The 25,677-nt window shown below is 42.5% G+C and overlaps 1 protein-coding gene across 1 annotated transcript in view; it reads left to right on the forward strand.

Annotated features, from left to right (window-relative positions):
• Positions 1–2,714: 2,714 nt before the first annotated feature.
• The window catches only part of crb2a (crumbs cell polarity complex component 2a), a gene marked incomplete at both ends in the record, with an annotated part of 29,058 nt that continues 6,095 nt past the window's right edge, over positions 2,715–25,677 (forward strand). Inside the window, 14 exons of the mRNA XM_084047258.1 lie at positions 2,715–2,781; positions 7,868–8,059; positions 8,731–8,881; positions 9,068–9,302; positions 10,044–10,158; positions 11,504–11,699; positions 14,738–14,877; positions 16,702–16,872; positions 18,026–18,139; positions 19,491–19,999; positions 21,329–21,653; positions 22,144–22,287; positions 23,013–23,302; positions 24,762–25,052. Coding sequence (XP_083903384.1) covers positions 2,715–2,781; positions 7,868–8,059; positions 8,731–8,881; positions 9,068–9,302; positions 10,044–10,158; positions 11,504–11,699; positions 14,738–14,877; positions 16,702–16,872; positions 18,026–18,139; positions 19,491–19,999; positions 21,329–21,653; positions 22,144–22,287; positions 23,013–23,302; positions 24,762–25,052 — 2,940 coding nt within the window. The remainder of the gene's footprint in view (positions 2,782–7,867; positions 8,060–8,730; positions 8,882–9,067; positions 9,303–10,043; positions 10,159–11,503; positions 11,700–14,737; positions 14,878–16,701; positions 16,873–18,025; positions 18,140–19,490; positions 20,000–21,328; positions 21,654–22,143; positions 22,288–23,012; positions 23,303–24,761; positions 25,053–25,677) is intronic.

Genomic DNA, 25,677 nt, shown 5'->3' on the forward strand with positions numbered 1-25,677 from the left:
TTTGCAAGCATTCTTTTGATGAAGCCACTGTGCAGCAGCCAGTGGCTATAATATATGATATTTGGTATCTCCGGCATGGAAAGGGCTGGGAACTCCTTGGCTATGACAACAAAGTTCAGCGGTGCACAAAACCACTTCACAGAGTTAAACAAGCACTGCCGGACTGTACAGTGTACAGTAGAGATGACAGCAGAACACAACAATGGGATGTTGGCAGAGTAGTGTAGTGGTGTGTGTGTGTGTGTGTGTGTGTGTGTGTGTGTGTGTGTGTGTGTGTGTGTGTGTGTGTGTGTGTGTGTGTGTGTGTGTGTGTGTGTGGTGGGGGATGGTGTACTGGTCAGTGCTAGGCTAGGTAATGCACCACAGAGTGCTAATCCTCAATGTCACAAAGAGCCACTGCTGAAGACACTAATGAGACGCGCACTGAAACCCGGGCCGGATCGCGGCGGAGTGGAGTGCATGCCATTCCCCGTGGCAAAGGCCAGCAGTGGCTCAGGCGGTGGAGCGGAATCGGAAGGCCTCCGGTTCAATCCCCGGCAGCTCCTCCTGGCTGTTGAAGTGTCCTTGAGCAAGAGGTTTTCCTCGGCTGTCAGTGTGTGTGAATGGGTGAATGTGAAATACAATTGTAAAGTGCTTTGGATAATGGGCAATATAAATTCACCTGTAAAGAACATTCAGAGCATACTTGCTAGTAGAGGTGTAACGATATAGTAACTGCATCGGAAAATCGCTTTGAATTTTCAACAATCTACTATATTGATATGCAAACAGCAAAATATTGTATCGTTTGACTTTGTATCGAATCGAATCGTTTTGCAATGCAAATAATCGTATCGAATCGTTTTGCAATGCAAATAATCAATTTTATCAATACTAAGTAGTTTTAAGAAGAAAAAAGAGAAAGAGGGGTTTATATCCAGTATCCAGGTATTTATTTTCCTCACAGAATTAAATGGTAAATAAACTACTATTACTATAATTACTACATCGATTTTAAATCATTGAATCGAATCGTATCGTTCTAAATTAACCTGTCCTGTATCGCTCATGTATCGGATCGACTAAATCACTGAATCGAAACGTATCGTATCGTTCTAAATGAACCTGTATCGTTCATGTATCGTATCGACAACCAAGTATCGTGATACGTATCGAATCGTTGTTAAAACGTATCGTTACACCCCTACTTGCTAGCATTAACCATAGATGGATACCACCGCAAGGTGGACCATGGCATGATGCCCAGAAACCTATATAAGGGGATGAATGTACTATTCAGCCCCGACCCCTAGTGACCTATTCGAATCCCAACCTTCCCATATATGGAGACAATCAACCTCCCCAAGTCTGACATCATATAATCTCTCCTAGACTTCTATACATGGAGATAACTAACCTACCTAGCTCTGACATCAGAGAACCCCTCCTGGAACCCCATATATAGAGCTAACCGAAACTTCCAGGATTGACATCATAGTCCCATGTTTTGGCATAACCGACATAGCCGCTCCATATATTGATATGACTGACATCACCGTATGACACCAGGGCCACAGCCAACGGTATAAAAGGGAACGGAACTCCCTGGTTAATTGAGTTCCATCAGTGACCCGAGCAACATTAACTCCCTCCAGAGAAATAAGCAGCAATACAACTCACCAGTAGTTGGTTTCACAGCCTAAAGCATTACATATCGGTTGTACCTACTTCTTTGGATAATCTCACATCGGCTTTCGGATCTGGTCAAACAACCAGCCGAGTATCTGTCTAATAGCACCCTTTACCACTTTCATCAGCGATTCACTGGTGGGCCGTGAGGTTATTGCAAGTGGGCCCCCAAATAATAGGCTCTATGCACAGCAGCCATATTGGGAATGAATTGGGCCCCTTCCTTACTTCCTTCACAGGTGTTACCAATAATACTAATTAAGGCTCTGTTCCATTTAGTGTGGCACAGTGGTCTCTTATTTTCAAGGACCCCCATAACTCTGAGAGTGTACAAATGGAACCAAATGGACCCTCACGGGTCCATTTGGTTCCATTTGTACACTCTCAGAGTTACACATGCACCCACCATAAGGGTCCATTTGGGAACCAAAATGGAGTGTTTCTAGTGGGCCAACATGCACAATATCAGCACCCTGACCAGAATGGAACAGAGCCTTCATTAGTATCATTGGTAACACCCGTGAAGGAAGTAAGAAGAGGCCCAATTTCTTTCCAATATGGCTGCTGTGCATAGAGCCTATTGGCAACACTAAGATTTTATTAAAGCAACGAAATAATGCGAAAAAGTATACTACGTTAGTTCCATTGATCCAAGCCAGAACACAATCATTCAAATAAACGTGCACAGAAAATGCACGGCTCATCCACTTGGGTGGGCCCTGATCCAGAAAAGATGATTAACATTGATCGGATCCCAAGCAGGACACGTCTACAATCCACCCCGTGTTTTCGTTTCCTCCGTCTCTCCTCATGGCTGATTACCTTCTAAACTCTGCAGCCCAGAGCAGTATGCCTCTGTAACACCAATGTTATACGCTCATTAGTGTCCCATCATGGCCTGTCTGCTCAATGACCACCCGACACCTACATATGAACAAGAACAAACCGCCTGCAGCATGGTCACTCTCTAGCGTCCAACTTTTCGTGTTGTTTTGTTTAGTTTCTATATTGTTTCTCTGGTGAAGAGCCAGGCCACCTGCCTTGCCATGGAGTCTGGGACGGTCCACTTGAACCTGAAGACAGTGCTGTTGACAATGATGATGTTTAAATGGGGTGAGTGGCTGTTTTCTCCTTCTTACCCTTTTTAGATGGATTTGTCATTGCAATAGAATTGCAGCGGATGAAGTAGCTAAGAAGGTGACAGATTTAAACGTCCCCTGTGGGGAGATAACAGTGTCACCGCTTGCCATGTAATCCCCTAAGCAACAGGTTGCAAGTTATATAGATAAGAGCCAAATACAAATGCACTGGTTGGATTTATCAGTTAAATGATGAGTGAATTCAAAGGGTAGATGAAAATGAGCGATACCCAATGGTCGCTGATACTGCGCCGTTTTAGGAATGAGAAATGAGTATTATTTTACAAATTAGTTTAACATAAATGTAATGAACAGAACTAACAGAACATAACTTTAAATGGAAATGAATAGAAAAGTCCATTTTCAAATTGAACTTCCAATGAAAACAAGTCAGTTATGGCTTCTTAACCTTTTTTTTTAATGCCGAAAATAACCGATCTACAAGCTCACAGCGTGTTGCAATGCGACTCGTTGTGAGCTTGTAGATCAGCAACTGTCATCTTTTTTTGCGTATGCCAGGCTGAAAGTGGTTCCTTCCCACCGGCCCCCTCTGTCACTAAACACACAACAAGTGCTCTGCAGAATTCTGTGTTGTGTCAGTTCTACATCCTGCTTACTGAGTCGTGCAAAAATAGTTGGCCTCCTTCCCTTCCTAATAGAGCATCAGAGAGAGAGAGAGAGAGAGAGAGAGAGAGAGAGAGAGAGAGCACGGAATGAACCATGTCATGACAGCAGAATGAACCGCATGTTCCACATGATTACAAAAGGAACCTTCATAAGCAGCAGTGGCATTCTGGACAAAAGGGCAGGGAGTGTTTGTTTTGATGCTGTACTGCTGTCCGGCAGAACTTTTGTATCCTTTTTGTAATTTAACTAGAAGTTCGGGCCGGTTAATGTCCTACTTGATCATACTACAGTGTCACACAAAAGTAATGGAGAAAAGGTGGCGAATGTTCTGTAGAAATGTATACATATACTAGGTACAAAGGAAAGTTAAGATGATTCTAAGCCATCATGCATCTCCTACAGCAGGGCTACTCAACTTAGCATTGCTCAGCAACATACAGCATACGTGAAAGGGCCTTAGCGTAAAATTGTATTATGTTCTTTGTTGGACGTTTAAACAATGTTGGGAGGGATACTGTATGGACCGCCATAATATCCTTGCTGTCAAGTACAAAACTGCCTCAAGAGTACACGATAGTTTCAATATGTATAGTTTATCAAGAATAGCCTATAATATCATCAGTCAGGTGGAAAAATGTCAAAAACTGTTTCAGTAAATGGAAAAAAAGGAACCTCAAATAGCTTTAGAGCCCTATCTTGCGCACCACCTTACCCCTTATCCTCTTTTGCCATGTTTGACTATATTGAAAAACATTTTTAAATAATTAAAAAAGCCGATCTACAAGCTCACAACGTGTCGATGTAGATTGGCTAGTTGAAAAAAAATCAAAATGTTTTTAAAAATAGTAAAAAATGCCAAAAGAGTTTGGGGATAAGGGAAAAGGCGGCAAGATAGGGCCTAGGGCCTAGGGCTCCCTGGTTTCGTCCACCTTGGTGGACGAAACCATCTACCAAACCGTCTACCATCGGTGTGTGACCTTGAAGGTGAATGTATACTTGTAAAGCGGTTTGGAGATAGGAGCCATAAATGCACCATTTACCATTTTACCATTTACATGCACGCACACACGCACGCACACACACACACGCACACGCACACGCACACACACACACACACACACACACACACACACACACACACACACACACACTATAAATTAAATACAAAGGAAGTGGGCAATCTTATCAGTATCAGTGTACATTCTGTACAATGAGATAAACAAACACTTTCAAGTTGATGCTATTTGTGAGCTTCTTAGACTGTCTTGTTTTTAAGCAAGTGTTTCTCAATAGGCCATGGACCCTCATAACTGTGGTCAGTTACAGTTACAGTAAGAGTGTATTTTTGTTCCATTTGTACACTCTTGGAGTTACAGGCCCTGGTTTTATCCTAGCTATCAATCATTTCGCTGAGGACCCCCTGGAACCCTCTCAAGCTCCGCTGGGAGTCTCTGGACCCCACTTTGAGATCCATTGGCTTAAGCAATACAATAATAATCTTTATTTGTATAGCACCTTTTAAAAACAAGTTTACAAAGTGCTTCACAATCACAACACAACCCACAACAGACAGTGTGTGGAAAGCAGAACATTAAACAGAAAAACAAGACACAGACAGTTCAATTAAGACAAATACCAACAGCAAAAAAGCAGAAAACAACAATAGAGGCCATACAATGGAGTCCTCAGATGGGTATAGTGCTCTAGTTAAAAGCCATTCTAAAAAAGTTGGTCTTTAGACAAGTTTTAAAAATGGCCAGTGAGGTAGCTTGTCTAACTTCCAGAGGAAGATTATTCCATAAAAAGGGGGCCCTATCAGCAAATGCTCTATCCCCTTCTGTAACCAGACTAGACTAGATGCAACTTTCATAGCTGATTTTGATGAATTCACTTAATGTGAAAAGTAAACAAAAGTGCATTCAGTGCAAATCTCCACCAGGGGGCATGTCTTGCCTCTCCCTCCATCTGTTTAGATCATGTGATGAGAAAGTGTTGGGGGTTGTGTGTGTGTGTGTGTGTGTGTGTGTGTGTGTGTGTGTGTGTGTGCGTGCATGCGTGCGTGCGTGCGTGCGTGCGTGTGAGAAAAGGCACAGGCACACATCATGGCTAAACTGGAGGATACAAACATTTTTACAACATTGTTGTAAGAGAGGCTAATTTACTGTGAGACCTTTTCCGACGGGCAATAACCTCTCTCAGAATTACGTGCGGTATAAGACCGGGAATCGTGCATCCTGCGCAGTGCATGACCCCTTAACAGACGACGTCACACTGGCTGCACGCAGCCAGTATGTGCGCAACGAAACCCATTATATCAGGTCTCGTTAGGACGCGTCTCACTAGCCAACACACACAAGAGGGGGTTGGGGTGTGCTGAAACCAGTGCACCCCGAAACAGGTTGGGAATTGATTGCGTGAAACAATCACCTGTGCGTCCAGGCTCAATGTTAGTAAACAAATAATTGGTCACAAAGCATTTTAACCGTCCGAGTCCGACTGGCGCATTCCCAGTGGGTGCTTGCTGTATCTGCGCCTATGTGTAATGCAGTTATGTACTATTAATTGGAGCCAAATTAAATTATTTCCCTCAAAAACATTGACATCATTTTCTTTTAGAATTCAGATTTTGTGGACTTCACAAGCTGGTGTGAGATGGTCAAAGGGCCGGGTCCGGCCCTCGGGCCGTATGTTGCCCATGTGTGACCGTCTACACGAGTTTCCAGTGTCCCATGAGGCCTTGCGTGAATTGTGAGGACAGCTTCCTGACAGCTTCAATGAATTTGGGTGATCCGTGACAGTCAATAATAATGTGGGATTGGGAACACAACCTGACTGAATAAAACAGGGTCAATTAGTCTGCCTACTTACCCTACAAGATCTCTCTCCACACAGCTGATTCAAATGAATGATCAATGGCTCTTGACACTTGCTCTTAGCAGTAGCCTATTCCAAACTTCTGGGAACTCAGATTAGCCTACTCCTGTCCTGTGTTCTTACTGGCTGTTGTTACTGCTGTCACACCTGAATCTCTGCATGGTGATTAAATGGTGCTTGTTAAGTAACCCAGAAGTTAGGCTATAGAGCCATTGATCATTCATTTGAATCAGCTGTGTGGAGACATATCTTGTTGGGGCAGGTTGGCAGACTAATATGACCCTTTTTGTTTTCTGTCCGGTTGTGTTACTTGCCACATTATTGTTGAATGATTTGATCTCTGAAATGAATTGAATGACAGGAAGAGATGCCCATAATTCACACACCCCCTTTTCCCCAGTAAGCACAAACTTGTGGATAGATTCATTACATACCAGTGTGTCAAGACACCTTATTACAAGGATCTCAAAAAGGTCAAAGGTCAAGGTCCCAATCAAGGTTAACAACTGAAATCCTATATCGTCGCTGTCGAGCAGAAACCTTGTACCTCCATATCTCACCTTTTCATATATATATATATATATATGTCATAAACGAATGCCACGTTTTATACTTTGTCATATGACAGTGTCACACAAACATAGCAGAAATACCAGATGTACACAATGCATCTCAACACATGATGCATAGACTTTTTGTGCCTGTGGGTTTTTATATTGTCTCTGTCGCGTGGAAACCTCATGTGTTCAAAACTGTTAGTTTTCAGGAGTCAAATTCAAAAATGGCTTAAGTAGCAGATCTTCAAGCTCAAAAGCGCTGTGTTTCGAGCGTGTAGATCTGCTACTTTTATGTGTTTGTGTGACGCTGTAGTATGATTAAGTAGGGCAATTTCAGCACTTACGCAGGAAACCGGGTTCAAATCCGGGGGTAGAAGAGGAAAGTTACATACTGTAGTGCAGCTTTAACAAGAGCTTGTGACTAAATAATAACTACACTGGATCCATTGGATTGGAACACAGCTTTCTTTTTTTTTTCCATTTCCTGAAAAGTAACAGTTTTGGACAGATTCAGATTCAGATTCAGATTCAGATTCCTTTATTAGCCATTGTGTAATACACATAGGAATATGCTTTGGCAATTACATTGTTGTGTTTCTCATACAAGGTTTCCGCCCGACAGCGTGGATGTACCACTTTGACTGAGGTCCCCCAGGGGTCTGTACTTGGTCCCTTCTTTCCCTCTACACCAAATCTCAAAAGACACGCGGCAAACATCGGCAGACACACAATCAGCTAAAATGTGTTTGGATTTGGAACCGAGACAAAGGGAGAATATCCTCGTCCAGGCCTGTATTTGTAGTGGGAGGAAATGAGTACAGTACAGTACTTACTAGCACAGGTACAATGAAAAATCTTAGTGTCTCCTTGTGGAGCAGAGAGGAAATTAACTTGTAGTTTCTGACATTAGGGTTTGCACGATTAAGGCCAAAATCGAATTAATCTGTAAAAAACATGGAATGGAACTGTATATCACTAAACATTTCCTTTCATTTCATTCAGGGACATTGTGCTCGGCCACGTCCGACAAATGCTTGTCGGCGCCCTGCCAGAACGGAGCGCCGTGCGTGGACAGCATGGACGACTACGCCTGCATCTGTCCCAGAGACGGGGTGCGCTACATGGGCAAAGACTGCCATGAGCTGTACGACGCGTGCGTCTTCTCTCCTTGCGAAGACTGCACTAGCATCCCGGGTAACTTTTGATATTGTTGTTGTCGGGCAGAAACCTCCTATTTCCATGTTCTAACTTATACTACATACTACAGTGTCACAGCATCCAAAGTATCAGAGTCAGAGACGATATTTTAAGTGATTATTCTATTGATTACTTTTTCGATTAGTCAGTATCTGAATCAACTTTATTGTCACATCACTGGTTTACATGTAAAGAAGTGGGTGAAATGTTTTTCTTTTTTTTGCCTATGCTCCATAATTTGTTGTTGTTTTCCAGAAAGGGAGGGGAAGGAAAATAAGGAGTGGGACAGGGAGAAGGAGAGCAGGGAGAACATTACATAAGCATGTCAAAGAGAACATGAAAAGATCAGTCGAATAATCGAGAAGCATTATATCTTTTGATAATTTGTTTTATATCTTATATACCAACTAATCGAAGTGAAAAACGTCTAATAGATTTTTTTATACTTAACTAAATTGATTAGCCTGATTAAGCACTTAAGCCCTACAATGGTGTCACACAAAAATAGCAAAAATAGACGATCTACAATGTGGCTGCGAGACAAAAAGACATATCGAAATCCCCCCCAAAATAGATACTTTTAAAAATTATTAAAATCAATCACAGATTCTTTGTTATAATCGATTACACCGATTAGTTCGATTAACTGTCTGCACCCCTAATTCCAGGCACCACGGAGTACCACTGCACATGCCCGGATGGGCTAACGGGTGATAACTGTACGGAGGAGGTGGACGAGTGTGAGAGCAGTCCCTGCTCCGATCCCCACTCTGCTTGTATAGACCAGCTCAATGGTTACTTCTGCAGGTGTCCTGCTGGGTAAGGAATGTATTATGTTTTCATTACAAGACATTTGTTTATTGTAGAATCTCTTATAGTTGGTGTAAGAAGTGATGGTTTCGGTGTTAATAAAAATGTTAAATAACGGTATACCCTGATAGTATCCAGCTCTTTAATAAACAGCAAATGCATTTTGATTTACACCACCTGTAACCATCCTTGCAGGTATGGAGGAGATGAGTGCCAAAGCCAGGTCACTGACTGCATCGACGAGCCCTGTCAGAACAACGCGACGTGCGTGCTGCTGCCAGACGGCTTTACGTGTCAGTGTGTGCCGGGGTTCATGGGCGAAAGCTGCGAGGAGGATGTGGACGAGTGCTCCTCGCATCCGTGTCAGAACGGCGCGATCTGCGTGGACGGAGTGGCCGAGTTCCACTGCTTCTGCGTGCCTGGCTTCCAGGTACGGTGACCACCGGAGTCTCGGTTTTACCGGAATAGGCCCGGACTCTCTCTTAAGGTTAAGGTTAGGTTAAGGTATTTTTCTGTAAGTTCAGGGTTAGGGTTAGGATTGGGCGAAATCATAACCACGCCCACCTGGGCAAAATGCCGAAGAAAGAGGGAGTCCCAGAATAGGCCCTATCACGGCAGCCATATTGGCATGAAATTGTGCCACTTCCTTACTTCCTTCACAGGTGCTACCAATGATACTGATTAAGTTTGTATTATCCCATTCTGGTCAGAGTCAGCGTGCTGCTAGTGTGCTCGTCGACTCACTGGAAAGACTCTGCTACACTAAATGGAACAGAGCCTTAATTAGTATAATTGGTACTTGATACCAATTGGGCCAAAAGAAGTAGCCCAATTTCATGCCAATATATGCATTTATGCGTATAGGGCCTATTGTCCCAGTTTCAAGCTGTCTGTCCTGTCAAATATCTCTAAAACACTCAATTTTCACCACAATTAAAATAGGGCTTACACAGATGTTTGTCATGTTCTGTTCTGTTGAAAAGTGCGGTCACTAAATGCTAAAATAACTGTCCCCATCCTGGTGGGAAAAAAGAAAAGTAGTGAAAATAGCCGTTCTACAAGTTCACAACGCATCACAGTGCGACGCGTTGGGTCGCTTGTAGATCAGCGATCTTTCACAAATTTAAGTGAATTAAGGGTCCCAGTTAAAATATTGTCCCCCTACTTCCAGGGCTACAACTGTGAGATGGACATCAACGAGTGTGCGTCGCGCCCCTGCAAAAACAACGCCACGTGCATCAACGGAAGGGACCATTACGAATGCGAGTGCCTCATTGGATTTGAAGGTATACTTGTAGTGGAGTAGAAGTATTGAACAATGTTTAAAAGAAAAACACATGTTACATGCTCCTCATAGAAACCTATTTCCATTGCGGTCCTTGGTTTTGGACTAAAGCATCACAATGAAACATTCATTCCAAAGTACCTCATTTCAAGTAAAGTAAAAGTACCTCAAAAGTGTATACTTGAGCAAATATACGTTACAGTGCGGGAAGCACACTGTACTGCCATTCCTTCGGGGCTGTTTTATGTTGACAATAAAGTTAATCTCTTCATTAATATAAAGAGTTGATCAAATGCTATTTTCTCATAGTTTTTTTTGGTAAATAAATAAGGCCCCTGTATCCAACCTCAGGCAACGATGGATGCCTGGGTGATCATGTACAGTATGTTGACGCTGTCGGGTGGAAACCTTGTATGTAAAAAAAAACAAAAACAAGGCCTGGCTGCTAGGGACAGCATTTTCGAAATTGGACCCCCCACCCTGTTTTATGATGCAGAACAGTGACACACACACACACACACACACACGCACACATGCACGCACGCACACTTGTCTCACTTCGCCCCAGCAAACTCTTCAATAATCTTGGAGTAGGCTAATCCAATTTGTGAGGAATTTGGTGCTCATTTGCAATTTCCGTCAGTCCATTCAGACGGCCTTGACTCTCTTTAGACAAAGTTGACCAACCATACTTTTCATGGGTTTGAGTTGAGAAATGCTTCTCCCACCAGAAGCCTCTGTTACCCGGCATAGTAAATAAACAAAAAAACCTATCATTTTTCGCATCTGATTTTAAAATGCAAGACACCGTGGAGTAGTCCACTGGTTCTCAATGTCGCGTCCGGGGGCCACGAGGGGTCCAAATGGAGTGTACAAATGGAACCAAACGATCGATCACTATAAAAAATATAGTCGTAAACATGGACTAAAAAATAACCTGCGTTCCAATAGATCCAATGTAGTTATTATTTAGTCAAAAACTTTGGTTAATACTTTTCATTGGTTCGATATTTATAAAACCCACAGACACACGTAACCACTTTCTACGTGGCAAACGTATTGTGGGCATGTCATTATAGGTGAAAAGTTTAATAATAGCCGATCTACAAGCATGACAACGTGACAACAAGCTCATATGACAAAATGCTGCCATACGACAATATATATATATATATAGGGCATTAATTTATGAAAGAACATAAAAAAATATGAAATACAGTGATACAAGGTTTCCGTCCGGCAGACGATATTCATCACCATTCTCACCATACAAGTTTTTTCCATAAACTCGAGGCATCATGTAATTACGGCCCGTGATTTCTACCATTTCCCCCACCTTTCATCAGGAGTGAACTGTGAAATGGAGACAGACGAGTGTGAGTCGAGCCCGTGCCACAATGGAGCCACCTGTCATGACCTCATCGGCGAGTACACCTGTGAATGCGTAGACGGCTTCGATGGGACCCAGTGTGAGATCAACATTGACGAGTGCGCCAGCGATCCTTGTCAAAATGGAGCCGTCTGTCACGATATGGTCAACAGGTATGACATGCAGGGCATTATAGTCCTAAGTCCTAGTTATATTAACTAGGGCTGGGCACCTTCAAATCAATATCATGACTAGGCCTATGTCAAAACATTCACCTCGATTGAACAACGAACGATTATTTAAAACAAATAGTGAAAATGGCAGATCTACAAGCTCACAACGAGATGCGACGTGATGTGAGCTTGTAGATCTGCTAGTTTCACTATCTTTTTCCACCCCTATACAACAAAGTGCTGTGTAATACAGGGTTTAGTGATTATTCAGACTTTTATATATAGATTTATTCAATTCTAACCCCTTAGCAGAAATGGAAATTAAAACATTTGGTCTTTGTCCTCATGCCAATGAATTCCTCCCCACACATTTCTGTGTTGCCACTGCTACTGTACCCTGCTAGCTCACCTGCCATCACTATTTCTATGCTTTTGATGTATTACCTTGTGTTTTCCTTGCTTACTACTGTAAATCGCTCTGGATTAAGAGCGTCTGCTAAATGTCCAAGTCCAAGTCAACACAGGCAAGTCCCTAGTCAAGTCCAAGTCCTCAGCGTTTTGTTTCGAGTCCCACACAAGTCATCTTCCTATAATTCCACAAACCTCTGAGCCCAACCTGTGAGCCCAAACCTCTGAGCCCCAAAATTGTTCTGTTGAACGCGCGGGGGGGGGGGGGGGGGGGCTGGCGCGAGGGGACGCGCAGGGAGGACGCGCGACAGGACGTGCAATAACCCCACGTTTGCAACTACTTTCGCCTGCGCACTTCACCGGGTATGGTCTAGTAATGCTAATTAATGATAAAGATTTACATAAATCATGAGCATTTTTTACAATTTACATCTATTTAAAAACAAGGCCAACAGAACGCAGATACTGTACTTTTAATTTCCTCCTTGAGGACAGGGTTTAAAAGGGCCCTTTTTTAAAAAATGAATATAATGTAATTTTGTCCAATCTGTATGGTAGAGTATGTTAATACAACATAACTTATACAATCAGGGTGGTTGTATTTTGTCTCCCTGCTCTTCTATTGAGACATGTAGATCATGTCTCACCTAGACACAGGATCTGACACAAATTCAATGTGTCCCCTGATCATGCAGGCAGTCTCTATTATCACAATGGTCTCCAGGTTTTCTTCAGAATGTGTATGACACTGATTTACTATGACACTATGTATGGTACATTAGGAGTCCACTAGGACAGTGGTTCTCAAACGTTTTATTTTTTAAGGACCCCCATAACTCTGACCCGTCGGGTCCATGTGGTTACATTTGTACACTCTCAGAGTTACAGACCTGTAATGGTCATTTAGGGATAGCTCTTTATGTGTTTGTCTACTCATTTTGTATGTTCATGGCAAAAATAGAATAGAATAGAATTTGACAAAAATGTCCAATACAAGCCAGCATGGGATGACCCCTTGAATAGGTACCCCCCCTCCCTCTCTCTCTCTCTCTCTCTCTCTCTCTCTCTCTCTCTCTCTCTCTCTCTCTCTCTCTCTCTCTCTCTCTCTCTCTTGTTACGTTTACAATAATGTTAACTTATAGGTATCTGCCCCCTCCCCCCCTCACGTTATGATTACAGCAATGTTGATGTATTTGGTCTCTTGTTCACTTTCTCGCTCTCCCCCTCCCTCTCGTTATAGTCAGTGGTGGAAAAAGTACTCACTGAAAATTGCAAATACTTCAGTAAAGTAAAAAACCCTCAAAATTATAAGTACAGTACTTGAGTAAATGTACTACTTTCCACCACCTGTTATAGTTTGCACTTAGCACACAGTAATGTTAATGTGAAGTATAGGTCTTGCCTTGCATACTGCTTTTCTTGTCTTATCTTCCACCTCGTAATCTTTAAAACCGAAAGCTATAGCTGCTGGAGTTGACATTTTATTCCACCTGCAACAGTGACGGCAGGAGTGAAGCCGGCATGTGTCTTGTTTGTTTGGTAACGTGCATCAATTGGGTTGCGGTAAATAAATAAAGCAGACTTGGCAACACTACACTAGGTGTCACTGACGGCCGGGATTTCTGACTAATAACATTATAGTTGATGCCAGAGCCACCGATTTATGTTCGCGCTATTGGGTGCGCATCACTTTAATGCGGCTAATTCAGTTAATTTGGTGCAAAAAATGAAGTGCAGATGTCGAAGATTTTTTCTTTTTCCTTTTTTTTGTGATGAGTTTGTGATGGGTGTCATTTCCCCTGGGTGCTTTAGCCCCGAGGCACCCACAGTATCGGCGCCCTTGGTTGATGCGACACTTTTTTAACATTTTGGGTATTAAGTGACTTGAAAAGACTTGAATTTTCAAGTCAAGAGGGCTCAAGTCAAGTTAAGTCTCAAGTCTTTGGCGTTCAAGTCCCAAGCAAGTCCAAGTCTATTTTTGATTTGATCAAGCAAGTCATCAAAATCGGGACTCGAGTCCAAGTCGAGTCTCGAGTCCAAGTCTCCACCTCTGCTAAATTGTAAATTGTGAGGAGCCCCCACCGGGAGGCCCCCACCCTCCACCTCCCACCCACGGACCCATCTTTATGGGGTGCGAGTAAATATCCCTTTATTTGACTTTTCCTACGTTTTGTTTTTTTTGTTTTTTATTTTTATTTCAAAAGATTTTCAGAAATTTAAAAAAAATAAACAACTTTTTCATGAATTAAAAACAAATTCAAACATTTTTCTAAATAATTTAATGAATAAAATATATATATGAAATTATTTTGAAAAATATTTTTTTTTATTCATGGATCTTTTAGATTTTTATTTTTTTTACATTATCTATAACAGATCTATAAAAGAAATCCCATGAATAAAGAATGTAAACACCTGAAAATAGCAGATCTACAAGCTCACAACACGTCGTCTCGTGAGACGCGTTGTGAGCTTATAGATCTGTTATTTTCACTGGTTTGGGTCCCGGGGAGACATCAGATTTCTCTTTTGGGTCTCAAGCTAAAACATGTGGGAACCACTGCCCGAGACTCCTCGGTGGTGTCCGAGATTCAATGTTGTTAAGATGAAAAACATCTGTGTGCACACAGCTACGAGTGTGACTGCGGTGACACAGGATTCATGGGGACCCACTGTGAGGAGGACATCCTGGAGTGTGCGTCCGACCCCTGTCAGCATGGAGCCACCTGTCTGGAAGGAGTCAAACAATACATCTGTCTCTGCTGGCCGGGTACGCCAACCGATAACCAGAACGCTCGCTCCCATTTTTTCCCACGGACTGCTCGCCCCCCAGCGGTTCTTGTATTCTTGCATTCGTTTTACTGAGGTTGCGTTTAGGAATAAGCTTAGGTTTAGGCATAGTTTTACTGTGGTTGCGTAACTTGCGTTTAGGAATAAGGTTAGGTTTAGGCATAGTTTTACTGAGGTTGCATTTAGGAATAAGGTTATAGGTTTAGGCATAGTTTTACTGAGGTTGCGTAACTTGCGTTTAGGAATAAGGTTAGGTTTAGGCATAGTTTTACTGAGGTTGCGTTTAGGAATAAGGTTATAGGTTTAGGCATGGTTTTACTGAGGTTGCGTTTAGGAATAAGGTTAGGTTTAGGCATAGTTTTACTGAGGTTGCGTTTAGGAATAAGGTTAGGTTTAGGCATAGTTTTACTGAGGTTGCGTAACTTGCGTTTAGGAATAAGGTTAGGTTTAGGCATAGTTTTACTGAGGTTACGTTTAGGAATAAGTTTAGGTTTAGGCATAGTTTTACTGAGGTTAAGGTTAGGAATAAGGTTAGGTTTAGGCATAGTTTTACTGAGGTTACGTTTAGGAATAAGGTTAGGTTTAGGCATAGTTTTACTGAGGTTGCGATTAGGAATAAGGTTAGGTTTAGGCATAGTTTTACTGAGGTTGCGTTTAAGAATAAGGTTATAGGTTTAGGCATAGTTTTACTGAGGTTAAGGTAAGGTTAAGTTTAGGCATAGTTTTACTGAGGTTGCGTTAAGGAATAAGGTTAGGTTTAGGCATAGTTTTACTGAGGTTGCGTTAAGGAATAAGGTTAGGTTTAGGCATAGTTTTACTGAGGTTGCGTTTAAGAATAAGGTTATAGGTTTAGGCATATTTTTACTGAGGTTGCGTTTAAGAATAAGGTTATAGGTTTAGGCATAGTTTTACTGAGGTTAAGGTTAGGAATAAGGTTAGGTTTAGGCATAGTTTTACTGAGGTTAAGGTTAGGAATAAGGTTAGGTTTAGGCATAGTTTTACTGAGGTTGCGTTAAGGAATAGGTTTAGGCATAGTTTTACTGAGGTTGCGTTAAGGAATAAGGTTAGGTTTAGGCATAGTTTTACTGAGGTTGTGTTTAGGAATAAGGTTATAGGTTTAGGCATAGTTTTACTGAGGTTGCGTTCAGGAATAAGGTTATAGGTTTAGGCATAGTTTTACTGAGGTTGCGTTTAGGAATAAAGTTATAGGTTTAGGCATAGTTTTACTGAGGTTACGTTTAGGAATACCCATGGTGGCGAGCATTTCTTGTATTCCGTCAACCTACACATTATCTGCCCATCTACTGTAAAACTACACTTACTGGTGCTTCAGTCAGTGGTTCTCAAACGGTGCCATGAGACAAGTCCAGGTGTGTCTTGGGATTTTGTGACAATTACACATTATTATTACATTTTGATCGATACGCTCAAAATATGTTGTAAATGGTTTTATCCAATATGAACTTGCCGTCCCTGACATTTGGCTGCTCCCTGAGACCCAAACACACCAAAAATAGATGAGCACTTAAGCCCTTATTTAATTTTTCTATGATTTCATTTTTTAATGATTTTTTTCTCTGGATTTTTCTTTTGGATGATTTCTTTATTTTGAGATCTTTTTTCTTTTGTACAAAAAAAGAAGAAGAAAAAAAGGATATTTCCTTTTTTGCCTGTGACCCAAAAATGGGCTTGACGAAATATTTTTTGGGGTCACACAACATTAAGACGGTGTTGAGCTAAAAATAACATGTTTGGCATTCTGAATAGAAGCCATTGAAGCAACATTTTCTCATCATTTCTCCAGGCTATGAAGGAGAGCACTGTGAGATAGACATCGATGAGTGCGCTGACTCTCCCTGTGAGAACGGAGCAGAGTGCTTCCAGCGGTCTGACCCTTCCAGTTGGGAAACGGACTGGGAGCTCCACTACTCAAACGCTGCAGGATACATCTGCCAGTGTCAGCCTGGATACGCAGGTCTGCAGCAATTATCTTTTTTAACTGTTCTCCTAATTTAGCCATTATACCAATCCTCCCCCTTACATTATCGTATGCTGTCCGGCAGAAAACGTCTTATCTCCGTATTAAGACCTGAGGCCGATTCTACAAATGAAAAAAGAATATAGTCTGCACACTGGTGAAGTTTGCAAAAAGCTCCACTTGGTTTTTTATTGCTCGTCAACGTTTCGGCCTGTTCAGACCTTCATCAGGACATATATAGTGGTAAAGGGCATACACACACGTTTATATAGGGTACCACTATGCAATGATAGGTCACCCCAATAGGGTAAAGGGGGGCGCATGCGTCTCGGTGGTCACAAACAGTGATAGGGTGACCACCTCATTTGGTAGCATGCAGGGGCCTTAAATGAGGTCACAATCAACTCAATCAGGAGGTTGCCACTAGAATCCCTCAACATAAGTCTCATAATAATCTCTTGGAAGATAAACAAAACAACGTCAGCTCTAACAGCATACTCTACAGGTGTCCTGAAGGTGTATGAAAACACTAATAGACAGAAAACAAGTAAAAGGCCAAACGATTGTATAACGGAACAAGAGAACAACTGTTACAGGCCAAGGCTCAAGGTAAACCTGAAAGGTCCCTGCAATTATCCACACAAAACCATGTCCTATACTGCTGCACCAGGAGGAAGGAAATCCTGTCACCAGCCGATTCTACAAATGCCTTCTAAAGCAGCATTTCTCTCACACTTTCAAGATTTTTCACAAAATGTTAAAAAATAGCCGATGTACAAGCTCACAGCGCGGCACAAAGTGACGCGCTGTGAGCTTGTAGATCTAGATTCAGGATTCCAATTCAAAAATGCCAAAAAAGAATTCAGGACTCCAATTAAAAAATACCAAAAATAGCAGATCTACAAGCTCAAAACGCGTTGCATTTTGAGCTAGATCAGCTATTTTTGATACTTTTTGTGACATACTAGAATGACGAAGTACGGCATTAATTTACGGAAAAAGTTAAAATATGGAGATATACCTGCCCGACAGCAACAATATGCAATGTGGCCGCCTGGAGTGAGTGTGGAAATATAGTGGCCCTCTCCATCATCAAAGTTGCTATAGCTGCTATAGATTAATGTTTGATTTGTCGTGTGTTACGTTGTAGGAGAGAACTGCTCTGTGGACATCGATGAGTGTGAGTCTGAACCGTGCCAGAACGGTGCATCATGTGAGGACCAGATCAATGGATACATCTGTACCTGCTCCGATGGATTCACAGGTCAGACATTTTCACCAGCACCAGTGGTGGGAAAAGTACTCAAATGTTTTTACTTAAGTAAAAGTATCAATGCTGCAATATAGAAATACTCTGTTGCAAGTAAAAGTCCGGAATTGAAAATGTACATGAGTAAAAGTACAAAAGTATTGTCATCGAAATGGAATTAAAGTACCAAAAGTAAAAGTACTCATTATGCAGAATGTCCCATTTCAAGGTGTGAAATGTATTAAAAATCTTTAGAAAATTGCCGATCTACAAGCTCACAATGCGTCACATCGCTTGTAGATCTGCTATTTTCAAATGGCCGAAATGTATATTAGGGCTGAAGTGGTTAATGTATGTTTTGTAATAATAATCAAAATCTACAAAGTAACTAGTAACTAAAGTGTTCAAATAATTGTAGTGGAGTAAAAGTACAACATTTGCCTCTGAGATGTAGTGGAGTAAAAGTAAAAGTATTGAAAATTGGAAATACTCAAGTAAAGTACAAATACCTCAAAATTGTACTTGAGTACAGTACTTAAGTAAATGTACTTAGTTACTTTCCACCACTGACCAGCACTTTGTCTGATCAAATCATTTGTAACAAATAATCCTGGATAATAATGTGTTTAAGGTGTTTAATACAACATGCTTTCTCTTCAGCTCTAAATGTTACTGTCGGGGAGAAACCTTTTATGTCCAAAAAGTAAAAATAATATAACCTCTGTTCCAATTGATCCAACGTAGTTATTGTTAAGTCGCAAGCTCTTGTTAATACTTAACATAGGTTAAATATTTATAAAACAAGCAGACATACTTAAAGGTAGGGTAAGTGTTATTTTTTTTTATTTTATACTTTTTGTTAAAAGGTTAAAGTACTATATTCTGATAGTAATCATTGCTACAGAGCGTTTGTTCGGTCACAGGGGTCTCTCCAGCTCTTTAGTAAATAGACCATAAATACATTTTCAGGTAGGTGACAACATTTAAGCCAATCGGGAGAGAGCACTGAAAATGCATTTTCTGTTTAATAAAGAGCTGGTGAGACATGGGAGACTCCCTTTACTGAACACACACTCTATAGCAATGAGTACTATCAGAATATAGAGCTATTTAACAAAAGTAAATCAGCTACCTTTAACCACTTTCAACCTGGCAAAGCTATTGCAGGCTTCGCACTGCGCTTCGAGCTAGCAGATCTGCTACTTTTGATACCATTGTTTGACGCTATAGTATGATCAAGTACAGTAGGGCGTGAATTTACGAAAAAACACAAAAAGTTAGAACATGAAGATACAAGGTTTCTGCCCGACAGCAACAAAACATGCTTCCCTACTCGAGTCACTACACCATCCCCCCCCCCCCCCAGGCGACATGTGTGAAGTGAACATCGACGAATGTCAGAGCCAGCCGTGTCACAACGGCGGCCGGTGCGAGGACGCCGTAGCCTCCTACACCTGCCACTGTCCGGCGCCGGAGCCTGGCGACCTGCCCTGGGGCGGAGACCACTGCGAGGTTCAGCTCCACGGGTGCGTCGACCACGAGTGTCAAAACGGAGCCACCTGCCACCCCTGGCTGGACGGAGACGGCCACAGCCACGACTGCCTCTGCGCTCACGGCTTCTACGACGAGCACTGTTCCACGCCGACCACCTTCTCCCTCCGCGCCCTGGGCTTCGTCCGCGTCGAAGTCGCGCCGGAAGAGGAACGAGAAGTCAGGGACGCGCACCAACACAGCGACGACGACGGTCACCACCGCGAGCCCGGAGGCGTGCGGCTCCGCTTCCGAACCACGCTGCCAAACATGTTGCTCTTCTACAGAGGCGACGCCGACAACCACCTGCTGCTGGAGATCGAAACCGGCAGCCTTCACGCGAAGGTATCTATACCCTTTTAGTGCTGTACCTCATGTACTGAAGGTATATATCTATACCAGGGGTGGGTAACTTTGAGGATGGAGAGGGCCACTATATTTCCACACTCACTCCAGAGGGCCACATTGCATACAGTATATGCTGTTGGGCAGAGACCACTGCGAGGTTCAGCTCCACGGATGCGTCGACCACGAGTGTCAAAACGGAGCCACCTGCCACCCCTGGCTGGACGGACACGGCCACACAGCCACGACTGGCTGTGGCCGTCTCCTCTTATTTCCATATTTTAACCTTTTTCGTAAATTAATTCAATGTCACACAAAAGTAGCAAAAGTAGCCGCTGCGACACGTTTTGAGCTTGTACATCTGCTATTTTTGCTATTTTTGAATTGGAATCCTGATTTTTTTTTCTGTTTTTGAAGTGGAATCCTGAAAAGTATTTTTTTTTATTGAATTTCAAATCCATTTAGTTATAATTACGTTAACTTTATGAACTTAAATACAAACACATTGGACATAAAAAATACAATAGAATGTTAATACTAGTCATTTAAGCTACTAATATAGACTGAGGTAATTAAAGCGGGTCATGTTTGCATGTTTGGAATTGTAACAGCTGAAATCAATAATATATCAGTTTTCCGATATTAACCTGTGGGCCGCATTAAGTGAATCTGAGGGCCGCATGTGGCCCATGTATGGTCTATATAACCTTCTAGTGTTGTACTGTACCTCATGTACTGGAGGTATATGACTATACCTTGTACTGAAGGTATCTGTCTATACTCTTCTAGTGCTGTACCCCATGTACTGAGGGTATATGTCTATACCTTCTAGCGCTGTACCTCATTACTGAAGGTATGTCTATACCCTTCTAGTGCTGTACCTCATGTATTGCACCTTCTTATACTTTTTTTTGGCATTTTATGTCTAACCTCATGTGCATTCTACTTTTTGCACCTGATGTCTAACCGCATGTACCGTGAATAACTGCTACGTGTTGCACCTTATGTCTAACCACCTGCTACCTTTTTATGCTATTATGTATACATGTACGTATCATAGATTTGTCTTTGACCCGTTTTTTTAGCTGGAAGGGAATTCGGCCAAAATTATCAAGATCTTTTTCTAGGAGCACCAAGTGCACGATTTTTCTGAATTCCCTCCCAGCTATTTCTTTCCCATGCGTTCTCCTTACTCTCCCTCTCTCTTACCCCCTTTTTCCTGAAAACTACAAAAGATGGAGCTTGCACAAAAAAACTATTTCAACGACTTTAATACAAATGTAAACCTATGATGTGACAAAAACGTTGATTCTGATTGTCGTTCTGAAGGCGCTGTCCGAGGACGCCGAGTTAAGCGTCATGTTCCCCGAGCCGGTCAGCGACGGGGGCTGGTGGGACGCCCATGTGTTTGTGGAGGACGGGGGTCTGGTTTTGATCGTGAGAGGCCCCGGCTGTGGCGACCCGGGTTGCAGGGTCGCCGATGGCGATCCGGACGGGCCCGTTTTCCACCCCTCCGACGCGTTCGCTCACGTTTACGTTGCCGGAGCGCCGGAGGAGTTACTGGAACTCACTGCCACGGGGGCGAGCTTCATCGGGTGCATGGAGGACCTGCTGATCGACCATAAAGCCATCCTACCCCAGGAGCTGCCACAAGGTTATTATAGTTTATTTTTATTTTTGTCACATAATACATTTTGAGTTAGTTATTATTAACTAAAATGTTTTTCCAATTCTAGTTTTGGATATTTTGTTAGTTTTAGTTAAAGGACCACTTTACCAATTTTCAATTGGTCCTCTCTCATGTTCATTAAAATATGGTACCATATTTTTGTCTTCTTACTCCGTGTCTCAGAGTAGGGCTGTGGACAGTTCAGAAAGAATCCAAGCGGGTGTCATCCAAGTGGGTAATCCAAGCTAACTGCAGGTTTTCTATTCCTGGAAAGTTAGCATGATATATTGGAAGCCATTGCTATTGCGTTAATAAAAAACGCTGGTCACTGGTATGCAGGTTTCTGAAGTGCCCACATTAGACACAGACTGATAAAATGGTGCCATTTTATCATGAGCATTAGTGAGGACCAATTACATGAAGATAGGTTGAAAATGGGTGAAGTCGTCCTTTAACTATAATGACCCTGTTGCAGAGGACCAGATCATGGAGCTGGGTTGCAGTAAAACAGAATGGTGTTCGCCTGACCCCTGCTCTGGTAATGGACGCTGTGTGGACTTGTGGACCAGCTACCGCTGTGACTGCTATAGACCCTACCATGGCGAAAGCTGCTCTGACGGTAAGACCATTTGCCACTGGCGAAATAGGTAAAAAGGGATATTTTAGAACCAGTCTTTATGATTGCAGTGTCTGTCCGCTACTGAAAAAAATCATGAACATCTGCATTGAGTGATATGTGGCCCCAACTCATAAACACAGGGAATATGTGCTATTAGGGATGTCATAAAATGATGATTATTATATCGTCTCATATGTCCAAAACTGTTTTGGACATATGATCTATGATCTACAAGCTCATTCGAGCTAGCAGATTTGCTACTTTTGATTCATGTGACTAAGTAAGGCGATAATTTACGTTTGCCCGACAGCAACGATATGATCTGATATTGAATCAAGAATCAAGAGAGATTTATTTGTCATTTGCTCAGGTAGAAGCAAAGAAATGTTCTATATGACATGTGCTAACACAACAATACAATATGACAAGATAATAATACAAAAAAATAAGTAATAATCCTGCATGTAATGAAATAACGGTTTAAGAAATCCAGCATGAACAACATAAAAACTATATACTATATATAATAGCACAGTTTGACCGTCACATAAACTGACATAAAAAGTTGAAACGCGGAGATACATTCTGCCCGACAGAGACGATATCAAAGTTACAGTAAAACCACATTTCTTGCTGCTCTGTTAGATGAATTTGCTTTTGTAATAATCTCATACAATGACACACATAAACACACATTTGTTTTTTTCCGTTGTGGTCCTGAACAGAGTTTCCATCGTGGACGTACAGCCATGAAGACTCGGTGAGTTTCAGTTCCTATGTCGTAGCGGAGGGACACAGCGGGGACTTCAGTGTGTCCTTGTTCCTGCGCTCCTTGAAGCCTGACGGCCTCCTCTTCCAACTGAGACGCCACGCTGAGGAAGAGGAGGAGGAGGAAGGAGAGGTGTACTTTTCGCTGTACCTGGGAATGGGCCGGGTGTTTGTCAGCTCACTGGCCAATGGCGTCCCTGTGACCGCACCCATCTTCATGACCAGCGGAGAGAAGAGGTTCCTACAGGTCTGTGTCAGTGGTTCCAAACCATTTTTTGGTTGTTTCTTTTTCGTTGGAGACCCCCCGAATTCTGACACAAGCTGAGACCCCTACATGCGCACGCATGCACACACAAAACATGCTTAACCACGTTCTAGACACTTCTTGTACAACGAATAGCAAAAAATAGCACATCTACATGGTCACAATGATCAGTCACCAGAAGCAAGAACATGTGTTTTCAATGACTCATGGTTTTTAAAAGAAATACAAAATTATATAGCCTATCCAAATATTGAATCAAGCGACATGTCTGTCAACAAAAACTGTCTGTGGTGCAACACAAAAGCCTGAGTAGACGTTAAAATGACCCCAGAAGTGTTTCAAACCATTCAAACATTCGGGAATAAAGCATCTGTGTCATTTCAGATTTTAGCTTTGGCTATTCAAAAATAGCAGATATACAAGCTTGTATATCTGCTATCCTTGAACATTTTTGAGAAACCTTGAAAGTGTGAGAACTACTGGAAGGCTTTTGTAGAAGAGGCCTCAGGCAGAGACGTGCAGAGAGATTTGGAGAGGCAGGGGCTGGAATTTGAAAAGGGCACATGCATGTGTCCCCCCTGCGCGCGCGAAGCGCGCGCGAAATTTTGCGGATATTCGTCGGATTCGGGTACTTTTTTACCCGTTTTTTGTTACTTTATTTCGGTTTTAGGGTTGGGTTATAGATATATTTAAAAAAAAAATTAAAACAACTTTTTTTTATAATTTTTTTATTGGTGGCTTTGGATAAAACATTGGTGGCTATAGCCACCGAAGCCCCCGCCTAACGACGCCACTTATTCTTCTGTATAATGAGTACTTTTACTTAAGTAAAGAAATTGAGTACTTTTCCCACCACTGCTGCTGACACCGAGAGAGAGAGAGAGAGAGAGAGAGAGAGAGAGAGAGAGAGAGAGAGAGAGAGAGAGAGAGAGAGAGATATAGGCTCCTGCTTGACAAGTAATTTAACAGCTATATATATATATTTTTGGTCCATACATACCTAATCTGTCTCAAACAATTGGTCCGTGTTCTGCGTGCATTCACTGCGTTCAGTTGTGGCCTCAGTTAGGTTTCGATTGTGTATAATATACTTCGTTTGCCGGGCGGTATCGCGCACCCAAAAAATAGCCGATCCACAAGCTCACAATGCCTGGCGTTGCGACGCGTTGTGAGCTTGTAAATCAACTATAATTCTGCGCGAGCACTGCACGGCACGGGTCTCAGTTAAGTAAGCTTTACTGCAGGTGCGCGCAGGGGTTTCTACAGTTTACAGTCAGAGGAGACAAGGGCACTTTTTACCGACAGACAAAAGGGCAGGGGCTCAAGCCCCCTTTGATGTCTATGTGTGCACGTGCATGGCCTCAGGTCTTAATGGGTTAAAGTGAAGTACCCCTTTAAGTACAGTACAGCACTTGAGTAAAAGTACTTTCCTCCTCTCCAGGTGGATGTGCAACAAGGACAGGTGTTCTTCCAGCATGGTGACCTGCGCTACGGGATCGGCTCCGTCCCTGAAGTGGAGGTTGCCGGTGGGGATGTGGCCTACGTAGGAGGCCTGCCCGGGGGGTGGAGCTCCGAGCCGTGGGGGGGCGGGTTCAAAGGCTGCCTGCAGGACCTGCGATTGGACGCCGCGCGTCTGGAGGCGGAGCCCTGGGACGGGTCCGAGGATGAGGAGGTTCACAGCGACGAAAATGAAAGCATGACGAGCGGCTGTGTCAGTGATGACACCTGTAAGGTGAGGGATGTGTGTATTATTTCAAAGGAAAAAAGTAGTTTAAACAAAGAAAATCATAACATTTTCATCAATTACAAACAATTCCAACATTTTTCAAAAGTATTTCATCAAAAAAACTTCGAAAATCGAATAATTTCCATCAATACATTTAAAAAAAAAAATTATAGTGAAAATAGCAGATGTACAAGCTCACAACTCGGCACAAACAATGCGTTGTGAGCTTGTAGATCTGCTATTTTATACTGTTTGGGTCCCGGGCAAACGTCTAATTTCTTCTCTTTTGGGTTTTGAGCTAAAACGTTTGGGAACCACTGTGTTACGGGACTGGTTCCGTAACAGTAGGGTCCGGGGACCTCAAGGGGTCCTTAAGGGGTCCTTGAGGGGGTTCCAGGGGGTCCCCGGCTAAATTATTGATAGTTAGGAACCAAATGGACCCTTGCAAGGTTCAAGATGCAGGCCAAAATCAGAAGCAGCCTTTTATAGCACTGCCATCAGGCCAATTATGAAAAATATGGGGTGGAGGTTCTTCCTTGGCCTACTGGGAGTGTGCATGAAAAGTTTAACCCCAATAGGCTCTATGCACAGCAGCCATATGATCACTTCTTTCACAGGTGTTACCAATGAT

This window comes from Gymnoscopelus microlampas (genome assembly GCF_963454915.1).
Source record: "Gymnoscopelus microlampas genome assembly, chromosome: 21".
Lineage (NCBI taxonomy): Eukaryota > Metazoa > Chordata > Actinopteri > Myctophiformes > Myctophidae > Gymnoscopelus > Gymnoscopelus microlampas.